The sequence below is a fragment of the Morus notabilis genome, unplaced genomic scaffold, assembly GCF_000414095.1.
Source record: "Morus notabilis unplaced genomic scaffold, ASM41409v2 Scaffold179, whole genome shotgun sequence".
Lineage (NCBI taxonomy): Eukaryota > Viridiplantae > Streptophyta > Magnoliopsida > Rosales > Moraceae > Morus > Morus notabilis.
In genome coordinates, this window is record NW_010360916.1 from 795,049 (window position 1) to 819,854 (window position 24,806).

At 31.9% G+C, this 24,806-nt stretch overlaps 2 protein-coding genes across 3 annotated transcripts in view; both read right to left on the minus strand.

Moving 5' to 3' along the window:
- The window catches only part of LOC21406744 (probable polyamine aminopropyl transferase), a 7,701-nt gene extending 6,891 nt beyond the window's left edge, over positions 1-810 (minus strand). The window contains exons 1-2 of the mRNA XM_024165368.1: positions 427-810; positions 269-321 (exon numbers count right to left, since the gene is read on the minus strand). Of these exons, the coding sequence (XP_024021136.1) occupies positions 269-321; positions 427-580 (207 nt within the window). The 5' untranslated portion in view covers positions 581-810. The remainder of the gene's footprint in view (positions 1-268; positions 322-426) is intronic.
- Positions 811-5,365: 4,555 nt separating this feature from the next.
- LOC21406746 (importin-11) lies at positions 5,366-21,237 on the minus strand. Of its 2 annotated transcripts, XR_002902169.1 has the most exons (26): positions 21,007-21,237; positions 20,670-20,824; positions 20,385-20,494; positions 20,097-20,169; positions 19,718-19,779; positions 19,286-19,427; positions 18,047-18,265; positions 17,862-17,928; positions 16,490-16,889; positions 15,496-15,643; positions 15,216-15,376; positions 14,202-14,301; positions 13,709-13,783; positions 13,493-13,627; positions 12,575-12,664; positions 11,226-11,408; positions 11,042-11,146; positions 9,827-9,985; positions 8,261-8,305; positions 7,941-8,162; positions 7,097-7,203; positions 6,959-7,015; positions 6,795-6,867; positions 6,478-6,679; positions 5,797-5,827; positions 5,366-5,691 (listed from the first exon to the last, which is right to left on the minus strand). XR_002902169.1 is itself a non-coding variant. In XM_024165340.1 (25 exons), exons 2-24 carry the CDS (start codon positions 20,808-20,810, stop codon positions 6,518-6,520), a joined length of 3,036 nt encoding a protein of 1,011 aa, XP_024021108.1. In that variant the 5' UTR covers positions 20,811-20,824; positions 21,007-21,237; the 3' UTR covers positions 5,366-5,827; positions 6,478-6,517. The 2 variants fall into 2 exon arrangements, 1 of the variants encoding a protein (XP_024021108.1); XM_024165340.1 differs by having other exon boundaries at positions 5,366-5,827.
- Positions 21,238-24,806: the final 3,569 nt, after the last annotated feature.

Here is a 24,806-nt window from a genome sequence, read left to right on the forward strand (position 1 = left end):
TTTTTTTTTTTTTTATGCTCAGAAATCCCCCGAGCTCACTTTGTGATACCAAGTTAGAAACTGGAACCTTCCATCAAAATTCAACAATCTTTAGAAGACAGGAAACTATAACTTTTATCATGACGTGCCCATGAGGTGGTTCGAACCCAGACCTTATGGGAGCAAACCAAAGGCCTAACAATTCCAACCAACACCTCATGAGTATTAGCCGTATCCATTCCACATGTACTGAACAAACAAGAAAGGAGAAAAGGCCAAAAGCTCATACCCAGTAGGAATCAGTCCATTTCTTATGCTTGTAAAGAATGCTATGCACATTATCTGCATCAACAAACAACCACACATTCAGTTCAAAAATCAAGAAATCCCATCAAAAAATGAACTAAAACAAACTCATAAAAATCAGAAAAAAAAGGGGACAATTACAAGAATGATCAAGAAGCAGGACTCTTGAGTCGGCAGTATCCAAAATCATGATGTCGTTATAACTGCTTCTCACTGAAGTCAACACTCGATAGTCTTCCTCTTCCTCTTCCACCTCTTGTCGTTTTTGCTGCTCGTGCCTCTCCGCATTTGCCATCGCTTTGGGAGTTCGTTTATCGAAAAGCGACCGAATTGAAACTGAAGGCCACGGTTTCGAACGGCAACGGCGACCACGCCGCGAAACTGCGTCATTGGAAGGATTAATGGAGATCGGGAATGGATTTAGCCATAACCCGCCAACACGACTGGAATTACATGACGCCCATGGATGAGCTCCAACATTGGTTTCGTGTCCTAAAAGCACTGTATCATTCCTTAACAGCGCCATCACACTTCCCTTCTTTGCCGTTCCAACGTCTTTTGTTATTTTCTTCTTATCTACTGTACTTTAAAAAAAAAATACTTTGCCTGCACGTGCCGTGCATATTCTTCTTTTTAATTAATTTCACTGCTCGTGGTAATAACAATATAAAGATTTATTTATAATTTTATATAATAATTTTTTATTATAATAAAAAAATTAAATGTGATTGTTCTTCAATAATTTTTATTATAATAAAATTTAAATTTTAAATTTAAATTGATAAAATAAATAAAATTTAAATATATAATAATATCATTAGTGTCATTTTGTTCTCGTGTTTTTCATCCATTTATAAATCTTCCTAAAACGGAGAATACTCATTCATTTCTACTCGAACGATAGCCCTAATTTTTACTCAAGTCTCCACACAACCGCATCCGCATAACATATTATTGAGCATGGGTGGTAAAGTAAGATTGTAGAAGTAATCTAATAATCTTTTTTTTTTTTATATGAAGTAATCACACAAAAGTCTATTTTAAGAACCAATTTTTTATAAAATGTTTATTTCTAATATTATTCTGTCTATATATATATATATATATATATATATATATTAGAATTAGTTAGAGATATTGTTATGATCCACTTAATAAGGTGAGAGTAATCTTTCTTTAACAAGCCAGTTTTGTTAGGTTGGGTTAGGCCTAATATATTTTAATTTTTGTAAAATAGTATCAAAGCAGACCCAATTTTATAATGTTGGGTCCCCAAATATCAATTTATTCGCAGCGATTTAGCATAATTCACGCTGTGGGTGAGGGAGCGTATTAGAATCTCATATTTGCTAGAAATATTAGTATTATCCACTTAATAAGGTAAGAATAATTCTCCCTTAATAAACTGATTTTGTTAGGTTAAATTAGGTCCACTATCTTTTAATTTTTATAATATATATATATATATATATAAAGAGCGCATCAGCCAGGAGGAGGCGTTTGACCTCCTTGCTTCTCATTGGAATTTGAGTTTTTTTTTCTTTTTTCTTTTTTTTGCTTTTTTTTAACCTTTATTCGGTTGTTCTTCATTATATGTTTGGAGTTTGTCACTTTCTTGGGTTGATGCGGTGGAGATAGCCAACGGGAAAAAGCTTCATCATCCATTTTTTAATTTTTGTTTCTTTTGTTGTCCCTATGATTTTTTTTTTACCACATCAACTTGAAGTAAACACATAAAAAACTCAACATTTCAAATTTAGGAATGTCGAACTTATTTTTATTTTAAATTTTAAACATCTAAATAAATGTTAATTATATAATAAAATCACTTATAATTATTTGAAGATAACTCTTAATTAATCGATCGTTATAAAAAAAGCATGTGTAATAGAAAGATTTCAAATTTAATTTTTATTTCTTTTGTTGTTCCCTCCCTATGATTTTTTTTACCACATCAACTTGAAGTAAACACATAAAAAACTCAACATTTCAAATTTAGGAATGTCGAACTTATTTTTATTTTAAATTTTAAACATCTAAATAAATGTTAATTATATAATAAAATCACTTAAAATTATTTGAAGATAACTCTTAATTAATCGATCTTTATAAATAAATAAAAAAACATGTATAGAAAGATTAGTTCAGATTTTTGTTAAGAAAAAAATTACACATCTATGATAGAAAGCGAGAGTAAATCTATATGGACAAAAAGAATACTCTAAATAAATATCAAACAAATGTCTAAATTTAGTACATATTATAGTTGGAGGTAAATTTACCACCAAATACAAAATATATATATATATATATATTAAATGTAGTATCAAGAATTGTTAAATTTTTTTATTGTCCTATTTTTTAGGAAGCTATAGAAAGTAGAATGAAGATAAAGATTTTCATAGTGTTTCCCTTTTTATCTCGGAAACTAGACAATTAAATTGATTTACACAAATCACAAATGAGTAATTGTAATCTTTATCTATTTTCTCCCTTTTTTTATATATATATTCTTTGAACGACTGTGTTTTTAGGCCTTTTGTGATTATTAGGTCATTTATTTTTTACAGACGTTACATTGTATCACTTAATTGGAATGGTTGAATAGAGAAAGAAAAAGATTTTGTTGCGGAAAAAAAAAATATTGAGGAAATTTTCAAGCAAATTGAAAAAAAAAAAACAGAAATGTATAATGATAAGCAGAAAACAACAATCTTTTATGTAACTATACTGCCATTGTTTTAAATTTATAGGAACAAAGTAAGTTCATACACATTTTATTCAAGTTTTTAATGATTTGAATGTTAAAATTCATGAAAATCCAGTGTCTTAGTGATAGTAATATGAAATGGTTGATCACTATAGAAATATAACGAGTATGTTTCAAGGGAAAAAAATACTGAAATATACTTGGGAAAATACCATCTGAATCAAAGTGAAAAAAAAAAAAAACAATTATAAAATAGCCCAAACCATATATATAACGACGAGAAAGAAGCAATGATCTTTTATAGTTTTGTATTTCCATGACTAAAATTTGTAAAAAAAAAAAATTATAATTCAATGTGAATGTTATTTGGAAAGATTGGCGTCTTGATGGTAAATGTGATGGATAATTTCGGGCAAAATAAACAAAACAAATAAAAAAAACTTAAAAAAAAGTTATGACAAAAAAAAAGTACAAGTGAAGAAGAGAATAATAAATGTTCAAAGTCAAATTTAAAAAAAAAAAAAAAAAAAAAAAAAAAAAAAAAAAAAACAGAGAGAGAAACGCCTCAGAGAGAAAATCATGTTTGGTTGTAGAAAGAACATCATATATCAACCATCAATAAATTACTACAACAACATATATAAACTATTTTCACATTCTCTTAATGCAACTACAATATTTATCTTTTTAATGAACTTAATATTAATGTAACTCAGACTTCTATATGGTGTTTAATTTGAAAACAAAGGCACGTGCTTCTGCACGTGCCACACTTTACTAGTGTATATATTAAAATTGACGGTTTGTAGGACCCGTTTTACCCTTTTTGTATGTTTTAATACTAATCACTATCATAAAGTTGAAATCTTTATGATAATAATGATCATTGTTGCATGTTGTATACACAAATCCGACCCTTTTAAATTCATAATCTTATTTTATTATCATAAAGTTGCAATCATTACCATAATTACACATAAAAATCTGACCTTTTAAAATTTAGTCTTATTTCCTTATCATAAAACTGCAATATTTATGCTCACATTCGTTGATTATTGTAGTATTTTTGTTGTTCAATTTAATTAATTATGATGACCACAATCATAAACTTGTGATCTTTACGATAATAATTCTATTACATATTGGAAAAAGAAAATGAGATTGTAAAAAAAAAAAAAACGATTTTTTGTACAACTGAAGAAAATGAGATTGTAAAAAAACGATATTCGAGAAAGAAAAAATAAAAACGGGAGAGAACGACATTTGACACAATTAAAGACAAAAAACAGAAATGAAAATGATTTTTTGTTTTAGTATAAAATGGGAGAGAAATGAAAAATGACTTTTAGTCATTTTTTATTTTTTGTTTCTGTTTTCTCCTCTCTCGAGCACAGAGGGAGAGAGAGACATTAATGAATTTTTTTTATAGTGAAAACAATCTCTTGATAAAACTACCAAACGTATTTTCAAAAATGATTTCTGTCTGAGATTGAAAACTTTTTCATTTTCGTTTGCATACAAAAAATAAAATCATTTTGAAACGAGTTCTAAACGCACCCTATGGTCTGATCATGGTTCTTCTTTATTGTAATTTTTTTTATTAATTTTCCATGAATGATATTACTTATTGTTTTGCTTTTCATTTTCATTATAATATAGTCATTATTTTAATAAAAATACTTATTCTTTTTATACACATTTTTTGTTTAGGTTTTTTGTTTTTTGAATTGGAATTTTTCTTTTATTATAGTATGATCATATTTCTTCTTTATTTTAATGTTTTTTTTTTTATGTTTTTCAGTGAATGATATTACTTATTGTTTTATTTTTTTTTATTATGGTTTGATCATTATTTTAGTAAAAATACTTATTCATTCTGTACATATTTTTTTGTGAGTTTTGAGGTTTCAATGGCTGCTGGAATCGTTTTTAAGTTTGGGGTTTTTGACTTTTTTGTCTAGTTGTAGAGCTTTAGGGGCTGCCTTTTTTTTTTTTTTTTTTAATGAATAAATAGTTTATTCTTTTTATTTTTTCCTTTTTAGTTAAAGAAACTCTCTTTTATATTGATAATTTTATTAAACGCAATTGTTGTGCTTTTCACAATAATTAACTTTTCCATATTTAAAATTTATAATGTATAATGTTCAAATTTTCTCACTTTCATACTTTTTTTGTAATTTAATTATTTTTTTCTTTTATTTCATTATATGAGAATAAAAATGTCTTTATACATATGATAGTCGATAGTTTTGTAAATAAATAAGAAAGTAAGCATTTTTAGACACAAGGTTGTTGCTCATAATCGACGTTTATGTAAATAACCCATTTGTGAAATCCCCACGTACGCTAAAAAGAAAAGGTAGAAAAATGTAATCCAAACCGTTTGGATTTTAAGATCCAGAATCACAAAATTACAAAGATTCACTTCCATCTCCTTGAATCAAAAGAGTGAAATTTCAACTTGAACTCTCAAACCAATTACTCCCAGCCCAAGCTTTTACGATTACAAAACCTTCCCACAGCTGAAACTGAACAAAAAACAAACTATATAAAACTCAAAAAGCAAATAGGTGAACCGCCTCGCTAGCTTTTCCGATTCTCATTCTTGTAAAATTTTGGTTTGATGTCCATGCCGCAATCATTTGTGCGCCTTGTATATACCGACAAAAAGATTGGCAACCTATTTACAAATTTTCCTGTTGTCCAAATGGCATATACAAATGAGATTGAAGATATAAACAGGAAGCAAAACCCAGCTGAAACAATTACAAGAACAAAGAAGAAAAGAATGTAGAAACCACCCATCCAGAAAGCCTCAAACTTCAACGTTGCCTGGAGAGGGACCAAAAAAAAAAAAAAAAAGTGTCAAGGACGGCACATTAAACATTGCATATGATGTATCAGTTAACGAGATCGTCAACAATGGCCAAAAACAATTGTATATTACAGGAGTTCTACACTGTATCACTAATGGGATTAGTACAGTTGGTTATAATAACAAACAACCAAGGCAACAAATGCCCTTAAATTATTAATAGAGATGTGCATTACCTAACCCATCAAGTTTAAAACCATTAGTGATCTCAAATTAGACAGAAACATTAGCACGAACCAGGCTTGGTGGCCCTTAAAAGAGGGGGGAAAGAACCGAATGTCAAGTGTGTGTCAGCCAGAAGAAACAAATCTTCTATAGCTAGAGTGCAGATCATAAAAATCCATATTCCTGGTTTGGGATTTCTTTTTTCCTATTCTTAAAGAACCCAAAAGACAGACTTGAGACATCTAAATCCAAAATATTGCCATTGCCTAATTTATACATTGCCTTTTGAGAAAATGAACCTGAACATATTCGTATCCATGGCCCTAAAATTTTTCAGAAAGAGAACCCCGAGACATTATACCTACTCCTTTTTCGTTCAATCTTTTTCTTTCCTAATTGAACCGTGTAAGATGGAAACATGTTACAAGGCTGAAAGACTCACCCAATATCCCAGATTTTGAAACAGTGGGAGTATCGCCCGGCTATGGCATCTTCAACGCCTGTTTTAGTTGTGCAAATGCTGCAGGATGCATGCTACTAATGGCCGCATTAAAAGATTCCCCATAGAGGGCTGCACATGTTTGTAAATTTTCTCTCACTGAGGCCTCAAGTGATAATTGGTTGATAGGATCTGAAAACTTTATCTGACACATGATATGACAAATCAATCAAAAAGAAAAGAGAAGAGAAGAAAGAAAAAGGCAGAACTAAATTTTCTGATCGCAGTACTCTCAGGTATATATGCCAAAGGGACTTTACCTGTCTTCTTCGCAATTCTCTACTTGGAATAGTATCTGCACCATGAGCCCTGCTGGAAATCGTATTATCACCACTGCCATTTATCATATTTGCAACACAAACACGATTAAAATATATATACTGTATACACTGACTTCTGAAAGATGTATAATAAGGGATCTAACCTGGATTCCTCTTCTGATATGTCATCATTGCTACCTAAGATTACACTCGTACACACACTACACACATACAAAAGCATGATTGTAAGACGCATCCACAAGTATGTTAACAATCCATAAGTCTCATAGTTGAAATCATACCTCAGGATCTGATCAAGTTTCTCAAGGATTTGAGGCAATCTTAATTTCAGAATGATAGACAAGGCTAAACCATATGCCTTCCTCTGAACAGAAGAGACATTATCAACCTATGACCAAACAAAGGTTTAGAGAAAATTAGGGCAAGAACTTAGCCCAGGGAGATCTGCACGAGGCAAATACTTAAACCTTCAGGGAATCAACAAAAGCACCTAAATGTAACCTATGACATGATATGAACTTGCAATAGAAACATGACGTGTAGCTGCGGAACAAAAGTTATTTCAACTTCCAACTTAATAACCACAAAATTCCATCATACGAGTTAATAGTATACAAAGAGCTCATACTTTTCATAGGCATGCTGACCATGACACTTAAATTAACTTTCATTTCTTAAAGATCTCTTAATTGTAAAACTTTTCTTACATCTAGGAAATATCTGAATGGTCAAAAGAAAGATGAAGCTAATAGATGGTTACCATAGTGTTTGCCTATAAATATTCCTAAACTGCATGATGGTACTTGTAGTTGGCATTTTAAGAATTGATAGAAATTCTAGTTAGCAGAAGTAAAAGAATGCAAAGAAATTACAATTCACTGTCTGCCTAATTAAAGACAACTTAGACAACTGGAGTACTCAAACAGTTAAAATAGTGACAACCCGCATAATTGAACTGAGTACATAATTACGATTAGTGGATAAAATATCTATGCATGCAAGAATCTCGTCAGTACAAACAAATTCAGGAAAGATGCTGTTTTGGGCTTCTAAATATAATTATGGAATGGAAATTCAAACAATCTTGACAAATTACCCTGACGTAAAGATTTGTGCTATACAAACCTTATCAAGCCATACATCAATAAGACCAAGAAGTACATTTTCTCCAATTGAGACACCTGAATTTTGAAGAAGTTGTAAAAGTGACGACTCTGCAGCCAACTGAGCTAGAAAATTTGTATTCATAACCAAAATTCTTGCAAAGATGGCAGCTGAAGATGCTTTAACAGTTGTCTTAGATGGTTCGTAGTCATCTCCTCCACTCAGACATACAACCATTAATTTCTAGCAACATTGAACAGAATCCCGAATTGATAAAATGCCTCAAAAATAACAAGCATATACAAAATTACAGATCTTGACAAGCAAAAAACTACGCTTACTCGTAAAGTACTACTGATCAAGGGGGGTACTTCCATAGGAAAACACTGCAAAGTAGCAATATAAATACCTTAGCTGATTGCATTTGTTGGGGTATGACTGATAATTTTCAAAACCTCAATAATAGCTATAAATTAGAATTATATGATTGCATTGCTTGTTTTTATTTGTTAGAAAACAGAATAATTATTAAAAATAACAAAAATGAAAACAGAAATAAAGACAATGGCGGTAGCATCTCTTGCTTATAATAAAAAAAAAATTGCGGTAGCATCACTTTAAGATCGATTTTAGAAAGCTTATGACCATGTTGAATGGTCATTTGATGATTTTGTTTTAGAGAAGAAAGATTTTGGTGATAGGTGGAAGAGTTGGATGTTCAGTTGTATTTCCAACATGTCCTTTAAGATAATGAGTAAATGGTAGGCCACATGGTAAGTTTCAGGGTTTAAGAGGACTTGAAAAAGAGGATCATTTTGTCTCCTTTTTTGTTTTAAGTTTGTTGTTGATGTGTTGGGGAGAATGCCTGCCACTACAAGTTCTAGATCGGTGTTTTAAAGGTTTCTCAATAGGCAATGAATTGTGGGAAGTCTCCCATTTACAATTTGCTGATGACACTTTTTTTTTGGCAATGAGGAAGCTAATCTTAAGAATGAAGCTTAATTTGGAGAAGAGTGTTCTTCATAGCCTAGCTAATCTAATTGGGTGCTTGGTATGCGGTTGGCCTGTTAAATCTTTGGGCCTCCCCTTGGAAGGCAATCCCTTGAAAGGGAATATTTGGAACCTGGTAGTGTCAAAGGTGAAGAAAAGGTTGGATAGATGGAAAAGTCTTATTTTTCTAGAGGAGAGAGGTCAAGGCTTATTCGTTCAAGCTTTAGTGTCTCAACAAATTTACTATATGTCTATATTTTAATTGCTGAAAAGTCCCGATCATCATTAAAGTCACTCCATTCACGATTTGGAATATTCCATTCTTGAGTGTGGCAAAAGTTATGGAGAAGTTGATCAGGGATTTTTTTTTTCATTTTTTTTATCTTTTGGACTGAAGGGATGGAGGTGCTGATCATTTTGTTTTTTGGGAGCACCGGGAGGTGTTGTGGAGACTATTAACGAGATTTATAGATGAGAGTTATGCAAGAGTGCTCTTTAAGATGTGACGATTTGTTTATATCCTCTTTATCTCTTTGGCTCCAACAAGAGGGGTAAGAAAATTTGGAATATTGCTATCCTGGGTTTGTGGTGGGCATTATGGTTAGAACGGAGTAAGAGAATCTTTGAAGACTTGGAAGGAAAGCGAAGTATGGGACAGTGAAATTTTGGGTTGCAATTTGGTTGCATAAAGATCAAGACTTCAGTCATTTCCAATTTTCAGATTTGGTTCGGTAGTGGTAATTGTTGATGCACTTTATTTTATTTTATATGATTGTTCTCTCAGTTTTTTTTTCTTTCCATTTTTATGATCTTTTTGTCCAAGTGGCTTCCTGTTCTCCTTGCTTTGTACTGCATTATTCTTTCTACCTTAATGAAGTTTTGTTTCCTTTTTGTTTTTGTTTAAAGAAAAGAGGTACCTGTATTAGAGTATCAATGACTGGAAGAGTTGAAAGTAATCCGCTATCATTGACATTTCCAACAATCAGATCAAGAAGTTTGGCAACATTGGAAGCATGCGTACTTAGAAATTCCATTCCACCCAAAATAATGTAATCATCAATTATGTTGATGCCAACCTGCAATCAAGTTCCAGTCAACAGTATATAAGACACAAACACAAAGAAACATAAAGGCAGAGGCAATAATCAGCAACCGATACAATACCAACTCTATAGGGCCCGTTTGTTTTGTGTATTCTTCATGGGTTTAAACCCATAGTTTTAATTCTGTTACAATATTTTTCTCTCAGAAAAATTTGATTTTCAAAATTTAGAATAAAAAATCACTGGTTTAAACGCAGGAACCAAACAAACCCTATAGAAACTTAATATGCAAGGTCTTTGTGGCGACTTTAGAGCACAAAGCAAGCAAGAAGGAAAAATATTAGCAAGGCAGTTAAGCAAAAATAAAAAAGTAATCATGAAATATTTTACAGGGAGAGAGAGTTATCCTCTAGACATTTTGAAAAAAAAAAAAAAGGGGGCCTAATCTACCAAAAAAGGATCATTAGTATAGTTTCTTGTTCCAAAATGAAAAAGAGTATTCATTAAATAAACAAATAGGACTTTTCTTCGTGTCATTTTATTTCCATTTCACACATCAGAAGCAAGCAACAGAACTAGCAACACCTGCTCAAAGCTGTCCCCCCTGTAATAAGAGGTAGAACAACAAACAATTACAACTTTTTCCTATTCTTTCTTTCAATATCATTTTATAGCCCACAGAAGTTGAATGTCCATTCATTGGATGATCGTAGCCACTGAAAGCAAGCAAAATGCCATCTGCAACCTCAACACCTCAATCACAAATCCAAAGAACTACCACTCATAAACCATTCCTTTCCACATGAGCCTTGTGCAACTCAATGAGTAAAGTAATTGTAATATGTACACACATAAGGAGCCACACATTTTTTATTTTTTAATTCAAATAGTTTTCAGTAACAAAACAGTTTTTAAGTTGCAGCTTGCAAAGTCATTGTGTAGTTATCACACATTGATAAGAATAATTTGCTTGAAAACTGACAAAATAAGATCAATTTAGCAAAAAAAAAAAAAAAATCCAAACGCACGTATTAGAAACAAAATCAATACGAATGACTTGTCATGTGGTAATTGATCAACATATCTAACCTCCAAGTGATCAAAACTTCTTTCCATGATTTCCACTAGACAAGGGAAGTATGCATACAGTTGAGGCACTATCGAAGGAGCATGACAAAGCGTAGCTTCCCATAACTGCATACCAACCATTTAAGTATGATAAAATATGAGATAATGGAAGTCGATTCAAAATTAAAAATTCATAATAGCTAACCAGCATGCTGTCCTCCAAAAGATTGAGTTCATCGGGGCTATTGATGTCGATTCCCTTTTGCAGAATGGGCAGTAGCACATCATAGCAAACAGGCGACTGATAGCCCAATGCAACAACAAAGTTCTTGAGAGCAATAAGAAGTTGAATCTGAAGAAGGCTTTCACCAAAAGAATCCTCCCAAACCTTTAAAAACAAAAAAAAAAAAAAAGGATCAGAAACAATATTGAATATTCTGAAACCTACTTGAATATTCTGAAACAATCGCATCACTGCATTAATGAAGCAAAAGGCCAAATTTAATCATGAGCCCTTTATGGTGAATATGTCTCTTAGTTGAGTTCCTTACATTTAAACAATGAAACTAAAATTCTTAATCAATACCAACAAGATCAAATCAGTAATGCTCCACTGAAGTTATTAACCTATCTGCTTTGGTGTTCTGTCAGCCATGTTATACGTTCAATACGGCACAAATCTTACTAGACCCGGCCAGCCCCTAAAAATCTCTAAGGTTCTCTTCAACCATAAAACAAAAAATCCACAGAGGATTTGCATTCCAAACATCTCAATTGTGATTCTTGGCAAAACAAAACATGCACCCAAGCAAAATGGTGGGACTGACTTTGCAAAACTGAACGAAACATGAGCAATGAGAGAAAACAAGCCAGAAATCTTTTCAAGCAGCTAAAAGAAGTAGACAAGATGAACAACAGTTTACTCCAGCTCCTTATTTGTTCTCCTAACTAATATCCTTTAGCTCACAGTCTTAAAAACATAAATGTTCTCCCATAATCCTATGATACTCAACATTCCTGATGCTACATCGTGGAAAATAAAGTACCTAAGAACAATTCCTATTTATGCCAGATAACAGTTTTGGTGGACAGACGCCAAAACTAAACTCGGATGCTCACATGGTGAGTTTGATTTTTTTATTTTTTTTAAATAAGAAAACACCTTCATTGATAGGAAAATCAATTACAGGTAAAAGAGGACAAGATATCTTCTAAGCAAATGAAAATAAAAAGAAAAGGAATTAATGTAGAAAGAACTAAATGAGAACCCAGAAACAAAACTAGCTCTCCTCATAACATCTTTCCAACTTCAAAAGGAAAATGGCAACTCCTTAAATGCTTTATCCGTCGAGGCCCGTAGTGAAGCTAGGTATTTCTCTTTCTCAAAAGCATCCGCCACCTCCATTTCCTTCTCCTCGGAATGTGATGTTTAAAATAACAAATAAAAAAATATGCTCTTCAAACTATGAGTTCAAAGATATCTAGTTATGTCACGGTTTGCACCGCATATGCAAAATGGCTATGTGCTAGAAAACTCATGACAAAAATAATTACCTTCTGGAAAAATGGCACCAATTTGTTTGCAAATGGAAGGACTTCAGTCACGTGTTCAATAAGAATGGAGACCAGATTTAAAATCTGTACCTGAAAGTCATATATGAGATTAAAGTAGCATCGTAAGTTGTTAAAAGAAGAACGGTTGTATGTTAACAAAGCTAGGGATCTTGCAAAATCCAAAGGTATTTAAGAAAAACAAAAACCTGAGCTTTACATTCCAGGTGTGAAAGAGACTTGCAATATGAAACTAAAACTACTAAATCCTAGTGTTCCCTGCATTGTCCTATACAATGCAGCATAGTAGTAATGCTTGGATTACAAGGAAACAAATGCAAAACTTTCTTTAAATAAATAAGAAAAAGCCCTCTAATTGACTAATGAATAAATACAAAGGACAGAGGATACTGTATCCTCAAGAACAAAATTGAAATCAATGAAAATTACAAAATACAAAAACAACAAAACTATAGGGAAAGCTGTAACAAAATCCCAAAAAACCAATACTAACCCTAGTGACCAATCACATATTTCAAGTTAAGGACTATCATGGAGAAAGGGAAATTTTCGAATGCTTTATCCGTCGACACCCGCAAGTAAACTGAAAATTTAGGCTTCTCATAGATGTCAACCAGCTCCATCTATTTTTCTTCAAAGATTCTTGTGTTTCTCTCCAACCAAAACTTTATGCAAAGCACTAGGGGAGCGCTTTTTTTTTTTTTTTGCTGGAATCTTTAGGAGACACTTGATATTTAATAAGCGAATTTATTTGTACTATCATTGTGAAGCAGCAGTTAAATGTACTTTTTTTCTCACAAGAAACTTGAAGCTATTTAAGATAAAAGCCAATATTACAGATTGAAGAAACAAGAGGTCCTCTACATATTACATTAAAAAAAAAAATTATGCTATATATACCTTTGAATCAAACTCTTGAACTTCCTCAACCAACTTAAAACATGAATCCCAGCATATGGGAAGAAGATCAGTGAATTCTTTCTCTGAAAAGTTAGCATCTTCAATATGCAGACACAATGACCGACAGGCTGCCAACTAGATTCATAGAGCACAATCTCAATCATTGATATGACTAAGAAATACTATTTATAAAAAAAAGAGCACCATTCAACATACTCCGACAGATAGGTCTTTGTCCTGCAGCAATTTTATCAGAGCACAGTACACTGGTCGTTTTGTGTCATCTTTAATCTGCCAGAAAATTTACCCAAAAAAAAAAACCAATCATTTATACTTATTATCAAGGCCGAGGAATATGAAGCATTGTAAACCCATGGGAAGGATATACACATAAGCACATGAGCTAATTAACAGAGTCAAGAAAAAAAAAAAAAAAAAAAAAAAAAAAAAAGGGTTTTCTCCGCAAATTATTCATTTAACCCGCTTCCTTCTTTACTAGCAAGGGAGACACTTATTTGGATTTTTATGGTTGAGAAAATGTTAAGTAAGAAAATTGGCTGCAATGAAAAAAGAAAACATGGACTTTAAAAAATATTTGCATTCATCAACCAACGCCATAATGAGGAAAAACTTCAACATAGTATGCGTCACGCAGACTTTTTACAAAACTGAGAAAAGTTAAACTATGCGGCTCAAGAAGTTATATCACCTCAGATACCCATTGTCCCAGTATAAGTGCAACTTTCCGATGGATGATCCGCATATTTGGATGATCATTTGAGAGATCAAGAGATAATGCACCATTAAACCTGCAAAATAAAATGAGAACTTTGGTGAAAGGAGAAAAAAACAAAAGGAAACTTCACTGGATGAAAGATAAATCATGTTACAATGATCTGGCTTTAGGGGAAAAAAGAAACCAGCATAGAAAGATGAAATCATCAAATATAACAAACCCATAAAGATCTCAGAGATTCAGATGAGGGTATCAGAAAAGAAAACTTCATTAAGATAAAAAAGAAAAAGGATACATGTAAAGGATGGGATTCCACCTAAGCAAAGAAAGAAAATAAAAACTACACAAGGAAATCCAATCCCTTCCCTCAAATAATAATAATAATAATAATAATAATCCAATCCCTCAACAAGCTCACAAACAAAACACTCCTAAAACCTTTTTCACCATGTGACCACAAGGCTAACTGAAAACCTCATTTATCCGAATTACATCCACATCTTCTGATATATTAGAGACTGCAATTAATAGAAAAGTCAAGGCTAAATCACAAGGATAGCCGACCATACTGTCCAACCATCTCCCTAACAAGATAATCCTCATTCCTATGTACATATAATCTTTGAAAAGGATGATTGAAGTTCATTCTGTTGACAAAGAAACAAATGAGCTTCATGATTGTTCTACTTAAACCAGCTTTGTCGCTGCATAGTTCCCAGTAAAACTGCTGAGGCTATAAAATATGTTGAGATGAATATAGTCTGCATTTATACATTTTAAGGGAAAAAAGTACAATGATACCCTTTACAATAAATTACCAAATATATGCACTATAATTTTCCATTGCAATGAAAAAAAAGGAAGATATTGCTTCTTCAAAATTAAAAATGATTTAAACTTTAGGCAATGATGTAAATGCATTATGCAATATAAAAGATAAAACATAATAGCCATTCCTAAATAGAAAGATTATAACTATGCACGGACCAATCTTTAAAGCTCAGGTAATTTGAAAGCTCATAATAAACGTATGCAGCAGCACCATAAGCAGCATCTTTAAGAAGCAACCCTGGAGTGAGTTCAGTAACTGATGTGGGGCAACCATTCATTGCTTCTTGAAGGATGGAAACCACAACAGGACCTAGAAGCTAAAATGTAAGAACTCAATCACGTAAGTATTTATTTATTCACGCAAAATATATATATATATATATATATATTTAGCTGAAATTATCCTAGATATTCCATAACAGCAAAAGCCACTAACCTCAGTGTGGTTATGAAACAAAACAATATACAAAGCCTCAGCACAAGGCCTTAATTTTTCTGTCCATTGAACCATATCTTGCTCATGATGAAACAATTCAGGATTCTGGTACCACGCCTCCAAATCATTAGGAGTCAAAACAAAATACCTGTAGAAATATTATTGTCATCACAACTATTAGAATAACTTTATTGACATAGGTCCTGAGATAAAGCAGCAGTACGAGATATGCATCAGAAGCATATAACAATTTATTCATTTTGATATCAGCCATGCAACTCGTCGTACTAATTTCATCATCATAAGATGGTATTAGCACAAAGATGACCACCTTGTCAGAAAACTAATATCTTATCTTCATGCCTACTATAACCAGTCTTCTACGAGTGACTTTCACTATAACAAATTCCCAGCTCTATTTATTGGCCTGAGCAACATACGACTAATTCCAAAGTAATTTAATGAACAATTCTTGTGAATGACTTTAAGACACATTAACAATGAAAGTTTTAAAAATACTAGGAAAACAACATCTCTTACTTTCATCTATTTACTATGTTTTATTTTTTTCACTGCCCCCTCTGTTATCCTTTTGACAAGAATAGGAATAACAGCTAATTCAGATGTTCACACACAAAAGCAGAACTTGAACAAAGACCAAGACCAGAAATCTGATTTTATCATGTATCCTTTTATATTTTCAGAGTAATTGCGGGATTGTAATTCTATGATGTAATTTTGCACCTTATTGCGGGTGAACTTCTTGTCCTCCTTTACTTGTATTTATTCTTTTTTACCATTAACAACATACAGTTATGTTTCTTGTAAATAATAATGATGACGATGATGATGATGATAGCAACTAGTCATGTGCACCATTATCAAAAAACACACATGCTACATGCAACAGAAAACATTTTAATGGGTACCAAAAGAACCAGATAAAGGCATGGCAAAAAAGATAAATGTGAAAAATAGGTCAGAGTACCATTACCTTCTTATCAATACATTGCATAAGTGTATTATACGTTCACTTGGCAAAAGCGAAGTCAAGACACCATTAACAGCATTGGATATGTTTTTCTTCATCTGTTCCAGTGTAGCTCCATTTTCTTCTATTACCCGACCAATGAGACTTCGCTTGTATTCTTTACATTCCAATACACATTTCACCAATACCATACATTGAATAAAAAATGGTTCAAATGATATTACATCTGGCTCAGGATCTTTTATCTTATTTAAACAGAAAAGCATGACAACTGGAAGCACACTTTTATCGCTGAATGAAAAAGGATGTGTTTCTTGAATTACAATTAAAACCTTCATCAGCTTAATACACGCCCTCTTTATGAATTCCCAAAATTTAGGATGTCCCTTTTGAAATGATGAATCTGCCAAATAAGACACAGAAGAACAAAAGTTTATTAAAATTTATATTTGCAGCCATAAAAAATGAGTATGATTATGATGCATAAGGGCAGCAGGGTATGCTCAGTTCCTTTCAACAGGATAAAACATAATTAACAAGATATATTTTTAACAAAAGCCTCCAATCACAAACTTAAACTCCAAATATTAGTTAAAAAAATCAACTCTGTAATTAATTAACACCTGATAGGCCACAAAGATAAAATAATTAAAACTTCAGTGTCTTTACGAAACCAAAATTAAGACAATAGCTGCAGGTAGAACATGGCTGAGGAGCGAGGTAAAGAAAATAACAAGTCTTCAGTAATTTATTTTGATAGATACATTTGAAAATTTGAAATTATAGATTAAAAACACTTCTTACATTATATAACTAAAGCAGAGATGGAAGAAGAATAAGTAGCAAATTATCAAAAGCAAACAAGAAAAAACATCTCAAAAAATGTAAGACGTCCTTCCTACTCAATTGAAAAAAAAAAAAAAAAAAAAAAAAAAAAAAAAACACTTTTTTTGATAAGCAAAAAACAAAAAAAAAAAAAAAAAAAAAAAAAAAAAAAAACACTTTTTTTGATAAGCAAAAAACAAAGAAAAGAAAAAAGTAAAAAAGAAACGCATGTGTGTAAACTCATTAGAAGAAGATCCTCATACAGAAGACAAGAATTCAACTATGTCCTAGAAAAAGTGTAGCTACGTGTCTTTCCAACCATAGAACCTCAAATACATTTTAATGTGAATCACACTACTATTAGTCACCAATTAACTAAAAATGTACATTTCTCGTAGTATAAGAAGAAAGAATAAAAAAATAAATTAAAAAAAAAAAAACAATAAAAGTATGTGGTAATCTAAGAAGAAAACAAGTAATAATGGGTAGTCTACAAATAAGTAACTGTAATAACAGGTAAGCTTCGGATAAAGAAAGAGCAATATCTCACAGTATGGAAGAAATGACTGAATGGCGTTCAGGAGCACTGGTGAGACCTCCTTGACTGGTCTGACCTCCTAAAAGACTTAAGAAGTTACAAATACTCTAAACATTTCTGGACAGAGGAAAAAGAATACAGCAAACTGTTAAAAGTAGTAGACTGAGAAAGAGAAGAAAATTGAAATAAATTATTACCTGTACACTTTTTTTATCGCTTGCAAATCCAGAAATTACCAACTGACGTATGATCTTTAAGCATAACAACCACCGCTCACAGATTAGATAAAGTTCCTCTTGCTGTTGCTCCTGAGCATTTGAGGTAAAATTCTGGGTAATTGTGGTGAACCCGTGTAATATGGTCTGCACATCACACTGCCAAAGCTGCCAGCTATAATCAAATAAATGGGATGATATCTGCGAAACAAAGACCATAATCACCCTAAAGAAATAAAATGTAAAATAAAATTAGAATTTCCAACAAAAACAAATAAATAACTAAAAGAAAAACTAAAACCCCAGAGCAGAAAATAAATCGATAGGTTATAAGCCATACAAAAGGAAAACTAAATGTAGAAGAGGTAACATATTTTGAATATCTTTCATATCCTGTTACTCAGTCCTGCTAAATTGGTATCAGAGGTGAAACATACCTTGCCAGAAACAATCCAGAGAACCGGTGGTACTCTTTTTACTTGGTGTTATTAAAATTGGGCTTTTGATAGTTTTAGGAAGTTTGATAATATTGGAATCTGAAGTCTTCATTTGCAAGTTTTTCAATACCATACAAACAAACATAGAGAACACAGATATAGGATAGAAAAAGCTCTAAGAAAAAAATTGGGCAACCTAGGTGCCTACTTTTTTATGATATAATAGGTACCTAGTTTATTATATAACGCAAGTATACATGTCAACAGCCAAGTGTCCTGTCTAAAAGTGAGAGATGCTATAATAGATCAATTTCAAAAACTCACACATAAATCCCTCTATAATTAAAAACAGCAGGGTCCAGAAGTTTACTCAGTATTCAAAGGACCTTGAGCCAACTGATCAACTCATGAAGAAAGTATAATGTCCAGCAGAACTTTCTTTTCCCTAAAATACCTAATAAAAAGGTCGTGGAATGGGATGTTGTACTGTGTGTAAGGTTAAAGAAATACATGTAGATGTCACCAGCAACAAAGCATCTTCTCCATGGAATACAAAACACCCAGTTAAAACATAACTTTCCTCAGAAGAGGGAGTCCTGTGCCTTCAATGAATTAACTTGCATGTATCTTGGTTAGATTGATAAGTAAATCTTTTTCAGGGATTTTGTGTTGATCTTAAGTTAGGTTGATGGATGTACATTCTTCAGAGTAGTCTAGAACCCAACCATCCACCAAATCAATTCATAATACATTCACGCCAGAATGTTATATTAGTCAACTATACCTCTGCAAAGGTCCGCTGGCCTGCTGGGAGACGCTTAGTGGACAGTTCTTTCAAGGTCCGGAAGAGGATCAAAAAGATCCTGTGGGAAGAAAGAACATCTGCTGATTGAAGTTGTTGTCCTAAAACTGAAAAGAGGTCTGGCCTGTATAATCAATACATCAATATAAGATCGTATTTAAATGATTGCTTACAGAATAAAAAGACTGACATTTCAAATCTTATAAGCAAAAACAGGCAGCTCCCATGCAGCCAAATGAAATGCATATAATCAAAATCATAAAAGCTTTAACATCCGCAACAAATTCAAATTTTTTGGAGTGAACCCTGTACAAAAAAGTCTATTTATTAGGCAACACAGCCTCACAAATATCACACCAGTTTCACAAGGGGAAATAGTGGATAAATATGGTGAAGAATAATGCAAAAGTATACCATTCTTTGGGATAATCAATTCGAGCAATTTTTGAAATGAGCACAGCCAGAGTTAAAGCTATCTGTAAGAAGAAAATGAACAGCACGGTAAATTAGTATATCAAATTGCCAAAGTTAAGTAAACTTCTAGAACTATAAAACTGAAAATGAAGAAAAAAAGAAAAGACAGGAAGTCATTTGAATGCTTGAGAATTGCAGGTGATTTTAACACTAATAGATACATCGCAATGTCTTCCATCACAAAGCATTTTCAAGAGACGATTCATCAATGACATAAAATCTTATATCATTTCCAACAGAAGGGTAAAAAACAAAACATCCTGATTCCTGAATGAATTCATCAAAGGGGGGGAAGGGGCCAAAAAGTAGAAGGCAATACCTGATAGTTTTCTTCTCTCAAGTGCGACAACAGTTTATGTCTCAGATGTACTTTCTCCTCATTGCTAATTCCCCTGGGCAAAAATACTGCATTATAAACAAAATAATAACACACACGCGCGCACAAGAAAAACATAAAGAGATATTGTTCTAGCAAGTCATGTACTTCACTCAACATATTATTGTCTAAGAAAAGTATACAAGTTCTTAAAAATTGTGAACTTAAAATTACAGCTTTCACAACAGTAAAACATAGTACCAAAGAAGAAAGTAATGAGCAATATCTTACGAGGAATCGCGTCTATTCCTCCAATAGCGATTGATACTATTCTTAAAACACACTGACGCCAACAAACGAACATCCACCTGAGATGCCAAGTCCTTGGCACTTATAATTTCCTACATTCATTAATCAACAAAATCTAAATCTCTTAGTATAAATGTTTAAAAGTATTGAAACTCCTAAATAACATCGAAATGTATGAAAACGGATTAGTTCTATTCAGATGAAAAACTAGAAAGAAAAAAGAAAGAAATAATAAATAGTGAAAACCAGAAAAATAGAGAAGCGTACCATGAGACAAGAACAGAAGCCAGGCCTGGCCTCGCATTGAGCGAGCGCGGCCTCCGCGGGCTTACGGACGCTCTCGTCGCCGCTCATTGAGTTCGTCAGCAACGAGTATATCGCCGGCAGGTCCGAAGCCGACAGCGCCATTGAAAATGCCGTTCCTAAACAGTCCAGTCCGTGAGAAAATGATGGGAAAAACACATTCCAAACAATTTCAAATTGAAACAAAATCACCGATTTTGCATTTGCAGAAGATCATCGCCAATCGCAATTAAGCTCAGCACAGAAAAATTGTAACTGCAAAATGTGAAGAGAGAGAGAGAGAGAGAGAACTTCCACCGACCTGAGCAGATTCAAGATTCCGATAAAGGATTCGCCGGCGAAATCGAAGTTGTGAAAAGCGAAAACCACTCCGTAATCTCTATTGTTCTTCTTCTGAGTCTTCAACTGTGTCCTGTTTTTCTTGCATCAGAAGGAAAAACAATGGAAAGCACGGAGAAATGCCCTAAATCCTTCAACTGGGTATTGGGAACATATTTATATGTGCGTCTGTCCATACACTTTTTTTTTTTTTTTTGCGCTGCGAAATGTTTGATGTGTCAATTGTTTTTCCCCTGAATAATTATTACTTGAGGCTTCCTTCGTACACTTTTTTCCCGGATGCTACAGAAATATGAAACGGAAAATTCGTGGTTGAAACGACACCTGGTTTAATTAATACAATGCCTCGAAAAATGACACGTTAGTTTATAAATTAAAATCATATAATTAGAATTATTTTTAATTTATATGTATTTTTTATAAAAAAATATTGTAATAAATCATAAATTATGATTCAAATTATTATTTGAATCCTCCAACTAAACGTCCTCAAAATTTATTGATTTAAATTTTTAATTTAAATTAAAATATAATTTTATACGATAATTTTTTATTATAATAAAAAAATTAAATGTAATTACTTTTAATAATTTTTTACTATAATAAAATTTAAATTTTAAATTTAAATCAGTAAAATAAATAAAATTTTAATTTATACATGTGTCGCATCACAAAAGTGGGGAGGAGATTCCAAAAAAAAAGAAAAGGTTACTTTTAATTTTAGCCCTTAAAAAGTACTCTTATTTTACTTTACATTTTAAACTTTTAAGTGTTACACTAAATAGTTTTTGATCTTTACAAACGTTACATTTTCGACCCATCTTGTTATAAAAACTGTTAAAAAAATTAAAAAAAATTAACATGTGAGGTGCATATTATACTTTTAATTAGGATAATTTGGTAAGATTAATATATTAATATCAATTTTAATCTCCAAAAAATATAAGAGTCTCACTTTACCCTTTAAATTTTTAAATGTCATATTAATATATCCTGAACTTTACAAACGTTATACTTATTATGAATATGAAATGTTTTTAACATCTTGTTATGTTAAATACCATCCGATATTTAAATGCTTTATTATGAAAATAAAATAAATAAAATAAAAAAAGCTGATTGTTGGTGTTCGTACTAAAATGTCTTGGGAATGGTCTGCAAATAATTTTTTTATAATTATTTATTAAATTAAATTTAAATTTAAATAAATAATTCTCTTCTCAATTAGAAAAAGGAAATAAAAAATCAAGCTTCAGATAAATAACACAATGATCGTAGTAAACAACACAAAAAATGAAGACATAAGCTGACTCTTTTATAGTAACGCATACAAATATGGGACGATTTTAACATAAAAAAATATTAAAAACATTTCACATTGATAATAAGTGTAATGTTTGTAAAATTTAAGGCCATTAGTGTGACACATAAAAATTTAAAGGGCAAAATAAAACACTTTCATGTATTTATTGCGGGCCAACATTGAAATCAATATAATAATTTTACTAAAATTGTCCTAATAAAAGCATCATGTGCACTTCACAGGTTAATTTCGTCTATTTTTTAACAGTTTTATAATGGTTGGATCGAAGTAATGTTTGTAAAATTTAGAAATTATTAATGTAACACTTGAAAGTTTATAAGACAAAATAAGACATAGTATTCCTCAGGGTCAAAATTAAAATTGACCCAAAAACAAAAGAAAACAAAAATAAAGGAATATGATTAAAAAAATAGAGAACGAATATGTCATCTGTTTCTGTGGATAAAAAAGGAATTTACAAGTATAAGACATGCAAATCAACTATTCTCCTTATACATGAACAATTTTAGCACCAAGTTTCTCTTTTATTTATTTATTTTAAGAAATCATATTATTATAATCTAAATATCGGGAACGTCACGGTAACCATTTAATAAGACCTCCATTATAATATTTAGGGTTTGTTTAAAATGTATACTCAAATCATAATTTGACGTTTAAAATTTAATTTTTTATAAGAGAAAAAGTATTGTAGTAAAATTAATGTTTTGAGTTTGAGTATATGAAACAAATGAACCCTAACGGTAAATGCGTAGTAATTTTTCTTAAAAAAAAAACCCCATGAATAATTTATTAAAACAAAACATCCACTGAAAAACTGAAAAATAGTTTAGTGTCACACTTCCAAACGTAACATCTAAAGTAAATAAAGGGGAAGGAGACAATACTCTTAGAATGCAAGTCTGGATCATTACCTTTTACTTTTTATTAATATCTTTTTAATTAAATAATTATATATTAATTAAAAGAGTATTGATCAAGAGTATAAGATATCTAGATCCATATACTCTAGAAATAATTAGTTCAATAATTTTCTCAATAAACAATAAAGTACTTAAACTCAAACGATCACAAACATAAACATTTAAAATATGCCGAAATCCATAAATTTATGTAAATAAATTAAAACTTGATAAACAGACATTGAATGTGTCTTGCTCGATATTCCATTTCACCATCGCACACATCCACGCCTTTGCTTCCCCACCCCTAACTTATTATTTCTAATTGCAACATGCCAAGAAAAAAAAAAAATCGTAAGCGCTAATGCTTAGTAAGTACAATTATATAATTCCCACGAAACATCTATCAACATTCATTATGTGCTCAATTATCACTTTAATCATTAAGGCCTCATTCAGTTTGTGAATTCGAGTTTAAATGTGATTTTATGTGAGAGTTTTTTACTGTAATAAAAAAATTAGATGTGACTTTTTATGAGAGCTTTTAACTGTAACAAAACTTGAATTAAAAACTCAAATTTGTGAAATAAACGATACCTAAATTCTCTTTTCTAGCTACATCATCAGGCCCTAGACAATGTGCTAAGCACATAATAGAACAGAAGCGGGGTAGCAAGCTGCGCCATCATCTGCCATGGTAACATCAATAACGAGAACCTCACATCCCAGTGCCATCATTTGGAGCACCTCACGGCTCGATGCTTATTAGAATTCCACATTAATTGGAGATATTGGCATAATTCACTTAATAAGGTGAGGGCAATCCTCCCGTAATAAGTCAGTTTTGCTAGGTTGAGTTAGACTCAATATTCTTCGATTTTTTGTAAAATGGTATCAATACATGCCTAATTTTGTAATGTTAGGTCCTCAAATATCGACTTATTTGTAGCGGTTTGTCATGGTCCACACTGTGCGTAGGGGGTGTATTAGAATCTCACATTGGCTGAAGATATTGACATGATCCACTTAATAAGGTGAGATCAATCATCCCCTAACAAGCTGATTTTGTTAGGTTAAGTTAGGCTTAATATCCTTTGATTTCTGTAAAACAATCTAACAAAATTGGTTTGTTTGGGGAGGATTGTCTTCACCTTATTAAGTGGATCGTGCCAATATCTCCAGTCAATGTGGGATTCTAATATGCCTCATCACGCACAGTGTGGACCATGCTAAATCGCTGCGAATAAGTTGATATTGAGGGACTCAACATTGTAAAATTGGGATTGTTCTGATACCATTTTACATAAATCAAAAGATATTATACATAACTCGACCTAACAAAACCGATTTATTATTATCCTCACCTTATTAAGTAGATCATGTTAATATCTCTAATCAATGTGGGATACTAATAATGCTATTAAGTAGTAGGTACCTCATCAAACGTACCAGCCCTCTTCTCTCTCTCTCAAAGTTGCCCTCTTTCTCAGATTTCGCCTCCACCACCTATCGGCTTTTCCATTAACATAGTCAAAT

What these genes read in the sequence shown, in the direction of transcription:
- LOC21406746 (XM_024165340.1), bottom strand. Translation starts at nt 20,810, where the DNA reads ATGGCGCTGTCGGCTTCGGACCTGCCGGCGATATACTCGTTGCTGACG. An exon ending in AGGAATAGACGCGATTCCTC is followed by an intron (nt 20,170 to 20,384) that starts GTAAGATATTGC and finishes ATTTTTGCCCAG; the next exon opens with GGGAATTAGCAATGAGGAGA. An exon ending in ATATCAGAAGAGGAATCCAG is followed by an intron (nt 6,868 to 6,958) that starts GTTAGATCCCTT and finishes GATAAATGGCAG; the next exon opens with TGGTGATAATACGATTTCCA.